Genomic DNA, 9,182 nt, shown 5'->3' with positions numbered 1-9,182 from the left:
AATGTTAAAGGTTTTGTGGTCGAGCGGTATAGTTGTGGCTTTTTAAGTGAGAGGTTTCAGGTTCGAACTCTAGAAAAACTACATATTAAGTCTTTTTTAAAACTTTAATAAGTATTTCTAAATAATTTAAGAAATATACCTAGCTAATACAAAAGTAATATATAACTACATAAGTATATCGCCACAGTGCAAACATAATAGTATTAAAACATATATAAAATAAAATAAAACAAGTCACAACCTCAACATGCTTGTTAACTTATAGTTAACAATCAGTAAGAACAATTAAACAATAAGAACACTTATAATAGGATTAACAACAATGTTTATAGTTGAATCAGAATTTAGAATGCGATTTTGGAGGTGGAGGGTTAGGGTTTGATAATTATATATACTTGGAATTATATTGTAAATATAAAAATTATATTAGATATAAAATAGAATATATATACTAACTTAATATTACAAATAAATTATGTATATGTCTGTAAATAGGCTAGGCTTGAAGTCAAGCCTGGTATAAATATGTCTAGCCTGTTTAGTTTAATAGGCTTCAAAATGAACCCAAGCCTGACCTTTTTACTAAACAAATCAGGCCTATGTAGGCCTTAAATAGGCCAGGCCTTAGGCCCCTACGGAGGGGCCTGGCCTATTCCCACCCCTAGATGGTACCAAGTAGCTTGATCTCAAAATTTTTTATATTTTTAATAAAATTATTTCAAATTTAGTTGTTGATAATAATGACACTTGACTAAGGACATTGTGGTCCATAACCGCAAAATGTGAAAATGAAGAAGAAAAGTCACGCAATTAAAAAAAAAAAAAAAAAAAAAAAAAAAAAAAAAAGATAAGATAACGGTGTACTAACACCGTTGGAACCGTGTTCACCATGAATGGCGGCGAACACGGTTCCATGGCATAACGCGTCCGAAATCACGGACATTCATAAATTATGAATCCATGCCTGCACATTCACTTTGGAACCATGCCTACACATTCACTTTGGACCATGAGATTATGAATTTTCAGTTATGAGATTATGAATTTTCTGTTATGAGATTATGAATTTTCTGTTATGCGATTATGAATTTTCTGTTATGCGATTATGAATTTTCTGTTATGAGATTATGAATTTTATGAAAATTCATAATCTCATAACAGAAAATTCGTAATTTGATCAACGCGCGCCACATCTGCGATTTTTTTTTTTTTTTTTTTGGCCTAAAAACGACGTCGATTTGGCCTTGTGTTCACCGTTCACGGTGAACACGTTTCCAGGGCATAATTTGCCGTACAAAGTTGCTCCCTTATGTGGGAGGTGGTGAGTTCAAACTTTGGTGATGACATTTGATGTAGTAGCTTGTATATGTAGGTATACCCTTTCTTTAAAATAATATAATAATGAGACTTTCAGATTTAATTATTAAGCAATAATAATTCAACTCGTATTTTTATATGGACAAATTTCACATATAATCATCTAATATTATTATATTTAATTTTATATAATTAAATTCTTGATTTTTATTTGTGTATCACAATTAAATGAATTAATCATTCCAATTTTAATTATTACACCATTAATAAAGATTAAAAAAAAAACATTTAAATTTTATCGAAAGAATTTACAATAAATTAATAAAGTGAAATTTTCTCTTTAATTATATGATCCAATTCACATCCTTAATGGATCCACGCAAATTATGCTGTGCAACCGAATGCACCTTGCAAGGTGCATACGGTTGCAAAACGGCGCCGTTTTGGTTAAAAAAACGCGCGTCCCACTTAAAGAAGAAATCAGGTTCGATTCCCGGCAATAGCATTTTTATATATCCAGAAATTCATAACTATATAACCACAATTTCATAACTATATAACCACAATTTCATAACTATATATCCACAGTGAATGAATGAAGTAAAAATCCACAATGAATGAATGAATGAAGTAAAAATCCACAATGAATGAACTAAATATCCACAATATATGATTGAACTAAATATCCACAATGAACTAAATATCCATAAATTCATAACTATATAACCACAATTTCATAACTATATATCCACAATTTCATAACTATATATTCACAGTGAATGAATGAAGTAAAAATCCACAATGAATGAATGAATGAAGTAAAAATCCACAATGAATGAACTAAATATCCACAATATATGATTGAACTAAATATCCACAATGAATGAACTAAATATCCATAAATTCATAACTATATAACCACAATTTCATAACTATATATCCACAATTTCATAACTATATATCCACAATAATGCTATTGGTGAGAGTCGAACCTGATTTTTTTTTTTTTTTAAAGTAGGACGCGCGTTTTTAATCAAAACGACGTCATTTTGAACCGTATGCACCATGCTCATGGTACATTCGGTTGCACAGCATAACTATTGATGGATCCAAGTATGGGCCGAATTTATAGGAATAAACTATTCCTAGCCCATACGCACCACGATCTTGGGCTGGGCCACGCACTAGATAAACAACTTACGTGTTAAATTGGAGAAAATTAAAGCGAAAATCTGTTTTGTTATCTCGAGATGTTATTTGCGGGACGTTATGCCATGGAACCGTGTTCACCATTCATGGTGAACACGGTTCCAACGGTGTTAGTACACCATTATTTTTTTTTATTTTTTATTTTAAATTAATTGTGTGACTTTTCTTCTTTATTTTCACATTTTGCGGTTTCACTTTAATTTGAGGTGAACAAAGATTTCGGACATTCATAAATTATGAATTCATGCCTGCACATTCACTTTGGAACCATGCCTACACATTCCCGTCCGAAATCATGGACATTCATAAATTATGAATCCATGCCTGCACATTCACTTTGGAACCATGCCTACACATTCACTTTGGAACCATGAGATTATGAATTTTCTGTTATAAGATTATTAATTTTCTGTTATGAGATTATAAATTTTCAGTTATGAGATTATGAATTTTCTGTTATGCGATTATGAATTTTCTGTTATGAGATTATGAATTTTCATTACATTCATAATTTCGGACATTCATAAATTATGAATTCATGCCTGCACATTCACTTTGGAACCATGCCTACATATTCCCGTCCGAAATCACGGACATTCATAAATTATGAATCCATGCCTGCACATTCACTTTGGAACCATGCCTACACATTCACTTTGGAACCATGAGATTATGAATTTTCTGTTATAAGATTATGAATTTTCTGTTATGAGATTATGAATTTTCAGTTGTGAGATTATGAATTTTCTGTTATGCGATTATGAATTTTCTGTTATGAGATTATGAATTTTCATAAAATTCATAATCTCATAACAGAAAATTCATAATTTGATCAAACGCGCGCCGTTAACTCCACATCCGCGATTTTTATTTTTATTTATTTATTTATTTTTTTTTTGCCTAAAAACGACGTCGTTTTGCCCTGTGTTCACCATTCTCGGTGAACACGATTCCATGGCATAATTTGCGGTTATTTGCATTTTGCTTATTTTTGCACTATATTTTATATAATTTTCTTTTGAAGCAAAATTTTATATAATTTTACATAACTAATTGCGATATATGTAATTATCGTTCATATGAGTTGGCATTTTTAGAATTGACCGATCATTATACGAACTATTTAAATGAAACCACATCAAACGATATAAAACTTGACATGGAATAATTAGTGCATGCAGGTAGCATTATAAAATATAATGTAACTTCTAATTATTTTTTCATTGACTTCTTTGGATCCTTAGATTGGATAAGCTAATTCAAATTATTTGACAATAACACTTCTCCCTGGTTTCCACCTATCAATACAAAAACTTCAAGTTTTTGTTGCCACATTTTCAAACTAGTTCAACTAACCCTAATATGTCATCCCATCCTCCTACCCCAAAAGCCAAAATTATCACTTATATAGTGATTGAGCGGGCTGAGCACGACTTCCATACCTAAAAATCATAATAAGTTCAATTCTTACATTTTTGATTAAATCCGTCACATAAGATCTTCCTAGTGTGATATACTTCTCAGTGATTTGTAAGTTATTACAAACCCCATGCATATTCTTGAATAACAGCGGGAAGTTTCTCTCGTCATAAAAAATAATAATAAATAAATATATAATCATTTCTACTTCCTAACCCCTATAATATTTTATTAACCTAATTACATCCTTGCCAAAAAATATCTTCCAATAATATATTCTCTCTTGTCATTTTATTAATACAAAATTTTCATTTAGTTTCTGCATATAGAGTAAGTAGCTAATTTGATGCTCTTTAATGGCAGACAGGCCGTGCATGGTAGGTACACACTTCATGAAAAGTGGCATCATTTGGAATCTAAGTTCCTATTACTTGCTTCTTCAAGTGATTATGTTTTTTACCATCTGGTTTTTACTACAACTTTTTTTTTTTTAAAAAAAAATTTTAATATTAATTACCGCTAATGTCGTTTACACCGGACACAAGTACATGGGTAGTTTAAAAACATGTATAACTTGTAATACCTAGTACAATCCAAATAATATACGTGATTTATATGGTATAAAGATATTAATATCGATCAATACTCTAAATATTCATTATTATTATTATAAATAAAGAGGAATAGTGACTTTCCTATAAATAAAATATAAATTTTTACTCACAAATGACACTTTTTTTTTTTTTTTTTGGTGACAAGAGAAACTCGTAACCATTACATGAGGGTGTCTATGTCTATTGGGTAAATCTTACTCATACATATAGCCTGCAAACCACACAAAAGATGTAAACTGCACTCCAGAAAGACTATGACCCTGTTTGGTAAAATGGCTGTTAGCTGAAAGTTGTTAGCTGTTAGCTGATTGTGTTAATTAGATGGTATAAATAGTTGATAATATTAGCTGATTGTAGAAAAGTGTTTGGTAAATTAGCTGTTAGTTGATAGCTGTTTGGTATAATTTTTTTCTCAAAAAACTAATTGAAAAAGTTGCTTGGAGTAGCTTTTTGAATTTTAGTCATTTGGAGTTGCAAAAAGTTAATTAACCAAACATTTATATTGATATTTTAACTAAATCAAACAATTAATAGTGGTCAAATATGCCAAAATTGGCCTATAGACCAATTTTTTACCAAACAGGACCTATGTGCGACAGGCTCGACTGAAAAGGTGTTGACAATAATCGGACTCATAACATTCTAGTAATAGAATCATGCTCCACTCACTCGGTCACCACTTTTGGGTGAAATGACACTTTTTGTTTTCATTTATAGTGGTAGACACTATATATATTGCCTTTTTAACGTACATTATAGGATTTTCTTATGATAATAAATTGATAATCTTGACTTCACTTTAGATGAAAGTGACTAAAGAAGGGGGGAATGGCATATTAGCATATGAAGAGCACAAACTTTAGTTACATTAAAATACAAAAATCAGCCTCTCAATCATGACCATAGCAGGTCTACATACAACCATAATATCTCAAGAGATACACCTGCATAATATTTTTATGCAGAAATGAAAGCAAAAGACAACAACCATAATCTAGCTTAATTTTTTACTTGTATACATATTGAAACAAACTCCCCACCATTTCGGAGAAATTACAACTAAGCACCCACTTCGGGGACTAGATTGCTAAACACCATTTTATAAACTAATGATATAAATCTATAACTCTAACTGATGAAAAATATCTCAAATTCAGTCTTCGTTCCCGCACATATATAAAAAATATATGGGGATAAGATCACTACCAAAAACATCAACTCTCCATCATATCCAAACCCCACAACTTGTAACTAAAGTAGGGATTAAGAAAAAAATGAAAATAAAAAAAGATGGCAAATCCACACATTTTAGTGGGATTCTTTGAAAGAGAAACAAATTGAAAGGGCATTCATAATTAGGCCTTCCCTAAGGTTAATTTGTTTCTCCTTAATTGTCTTTCCTACGATTAGTTTAAGGATGCTTAGTTTCTAAGGCAAACCACTAGCTAGTAGTACAATCTTTATATCCTAATAATTATGAAAAAAGAGCTCTGCCGGGGGCCGGTAATCATTATCATGGTTTTTCAATATTAATTATGTAATTAGGCACACTAATGATGATTGATGGACAAGTTTTTGGTACTTGGAATGATTGGAGGAGGAGGAGGGAGATGAAGGGTCGCCGCTGGCTCTCTTCTTGCTGAGGGCGGCGGAGTCGTGGTGGAGCAGCCGCGGCGTGGTGGAGGCGGAGGAGGAGGAGATGGTTACCGGCGGAATGTCGACGGAGTTGAGGTGAGGCGGTGGGTGTTGCCACTGCGGTAGCGGTCCGGCTAGGAGAAGTGTTTGGAGCAACGGCCCTGCCTCCATCACTGCCTGCAAGAACTTCCCCTTCTCCGGCAAGGGCAATTTAGGCCTGATCTTATCCGTCACGTCCGCCGCCGCCGCCGCCGCATGCGGCGGCGGCGGGTTTTCCGGCGGCGGCGACGCCCTGTTTGGGGAAACAACAGGAAGGGCATTCTCCTCGGAATCCTCGGAATTAGACTGCAGAGCATTTTCTTGATCCTCGTTGGTCGTGGTGACTCCACTCTCTACGGCGGCAATATTTTCCGGCCGGCCGCCGAGCTGCCGGTGCAACAATAGCTTCTCCACCCCAAGCCGCCGGCATTTCGCCACCGCCTCATCTCTCTCCTTCACAAACCTCCCCAAAAGATTCTTGAGCTGCAAAATCTCTTCATCCTTCTTGGCAAGCTCATCTTGGGCACAAAGAAGTGTGTTCTCCAACTCCAAAGTTGTGTACAACAATGATTGCTTCAACTCAATTTCCTATCAACAATTCATCAAACACATTACTTCAAAACTCGCAATTCAACACTTTATAACCCGCATTTCTTAAAAAATTAAATGCAATCTGCCAAACAGCTAACAATTCAACACTTTATAACCAGCATTTTTTAGAAAATGAAATACAATTTATCAATAATATCGGTCGTCGAAAAGAGAGTAAGAAGATATATACCACCTCTTCTTGGAAGAAGTAAGGCCAGCTAAGAAGGCTACATTGGTCTTCCATTTTATGTAGTGTTGGGATGAAAGGAGCAAAATGGTGGGAGAACATAAAGAGAAAATATGGCTTTGCTTTAGGTATGAGCTAAGGTTTTTGGTTGGTTACTCTTTCAATGGTTTCAAGGGGCTTTTAATTAAGTAGGCTGCTTTTATTTTTTGCTTTTTTTATTTTGCTTTATTTTTTTTTTCTTAAATAACTTTTGCTTTTCTCATGGGACACAAGGTTGGACAAAACCATAAAAGGCCAAAAAAGAGAGGTTTGGGCAGTTAGTGTTAATAATACAACCGAATTTTTAGTACAAGCTATGAGAAATGCCCGGAGCAAGGAAAAAGATTTAACATTTTTGTAACTAACAATTTATACTCTCTTTTTTTGAACAATTTATACTTTTTGATATTTGTAAAATATATTTGGAAAAGTAGTGTTTTTGTTCCTATATTGTTAAAGGACTTTGCTCGATTAACTGTGGGAAGTCAATAAGTGTGCAGATTGAATGACGGGTAACGATGATTCTCTTTCTCTTGGTCTTCACGTGTGTATTGTTGCTTGAATGGTTTACAATTGCACCTCTTCGTTGACCTTATCGGCTCGAAATGGTCTAAATATTTATAAGATCTTTATTAACTTCTTTTCTTTGTACAAAAATAGTATTTTCGGGCATTTAATTGTTTATGTAAGTAAGTATTATTGACCATTCAATTTTTTATAAGGTAATCGTTTTTATTCTTATCTAACAGAAATCATTAAATTCTATCACATTTTGCGTTGTACGTGTGCAATCTATTAATCAATAAAGGGAAAAAACTCTAATTTACACTTCTAAACGATTGGAAGTCTCCATTAACATGTCGAGAAACAAAAGCCATCAAAACTAACACTTTATAAACAGATGGACCAAAATTACTATATTGTAAAAAAGAAGAAGTTAATAACGTTTACGTCAACAATCAAGAAATTAAAATTGTTATTTTGGCCATATATTTATTAAATTTGTAATATCTGATCCACAACTTTACTATGCTAACTAATGAATGACATATCAATCAATTTGCAAGTAATTAATCAATAATATAAAAGTAACAATACTTGTTACAAATAACGTTAAATAATGCAAAATTTGATACCCATTACATATTCCGATCCATTCAAAAAATGAAAAAAGGAACTGCGGTCTAGATTATTCAGCCATAATAAAAGTATGCAAAGATTAATTAAAGAATAACTCCAACTAACGTAGCTTGCGAATCTTGAATCTCAAATTTATTATTATTATTTTTTGAATACTCCTGACTCTGTTAATATGTTATTTATTTATTTATTCTTTAATTTACGACAAAGTTCGCAGCACTACTTTAAAATGCATTTGATGTAAAACTTGTCTTATGATCCTAACCAACAAAATATTACAAGAAGGTAAATTAGTGGATGAAATTCGCCTTGTAACTCTAACCAGAAAATGACCACAAAAAGACAAACCACTATGTACATGGGAGACAAGCTCAAACCAATAAAGTCAATAAATAAATTATCTGATCAATTTAACTAAGGCTCTCCTTATTTAATTATTTATTTTTGACACTATAGTTTACTAAAGACAGTGTATGTATATATATGTCCAACAACTAGTTTGAGAATGTTGAATTTCTAGCTACAAATGCAAAGTTGGTGAGACTAAAACACATTCCTACTTTCACACTATTTATTAATTAATTAATTCATTCATTTATTTATCTTCTTGGTCTTCTTTTATAATATATAAATTAATTTCTGATGGAGAAATTAATTAATTAATTCATTAATTAAGATTCATTTGATGATGTGAAACAACCCTACACCTGTGCACACAATGTTAACAGCTTAATATATAAAACTGTTTGGTCAGACTGAAAGATAAAGCTAAGTAATAACGAAATGATTTCACACATTATCGATCCCAAGACCTTTTCCCCTCTTGTGGATATGTGCTATATGCCTATACATCCCCTTTTTGACTCTCATTTTATATTTTTTGGGGAAAAGGGTCAATTTATTTGATTTTTTTTTTTTACCTATACTTATGCGGTGAATTAAATGTTAACATTTTTGCTAAGTAAATTGCGATATAGACATTTATCGGAAGA

General features: G+C 32.4%; 1 protein-coding gene across 2 annotated transcripts; it reads right to left on the bottom strand.

The window, feature by feature from the left end:
- Window positions 1-5,403: 5,403 nt before the first annotated feature.
- On the bottom strand, window positions 5,404-7,184 carry LOC109192557. Of its 2 annotated transcripts, XM_019343251.1 has the most exons (3): window positions 7,018-7,184; window positions 6,253-6,821; window positions 5,404-6,213 (listed from the first exon to the last, which is right to left on the bottom strand). In XM_019343251.1, exons 1-3 carry the CDS (start codon window positions 7,111-7,113, stop codon window positions 6,093-6,095), a joined length of 786 nt encoding a protein of 261 aa, XP_019198796.1. In that variant the 5' UTR covers window positions 7,114-7,184; the 3' UTR covers window positions 5,404-6,092. The 2 variants fall into 2 exon arrangements, with proteins under 2 accessions (XP_019198796.1, XP_019198795.1); XM_019343250.1 differs by having other exon boundaries at window positions 5,404-6,821.
- Between the last annotated feature and the right edge of the window lie 1,998 nt (window positions 7,185-9,182).

Source organism: Ipomoea nil, unplaced genomic scaffold, assembly GCF_001879475.1.
Source record: "Ipomoea nil cultivar Tokyo-kokei standard unplaced genomic scaffold, Asagao_1.1 scaffold1770, whole genome shotgun sequence".
NCBI lineage: Eukaryota > Viridiplantae > Streptophyta > Magnoliopsida > Solanales > Convolvulaceae > Ipomoea > Ipomoea nil.
The sequence above is the reverse complement of the archived record's forward strand: the minus strand, read 5'-3'. Positions and strand labels throughout refer to the sequence as shown.

Bases quoted from the DNA above. Each gene is read 5' to 3' on its own strand.
- LOC109192557 (XM_019343250.1), bottom strand. From the start codon at position 7,113: ATGTTCTCCCACCATTTTGCTCCTTTCATCCCAACACTACATAAAATG. The intron at 6,822-7,017 runs GTGGTATATATC...AATTGTTGATAG, and splicing joins CTTACTTCTTCCAAGAAGAG to GAAATTGAGTTGAAGCAATC.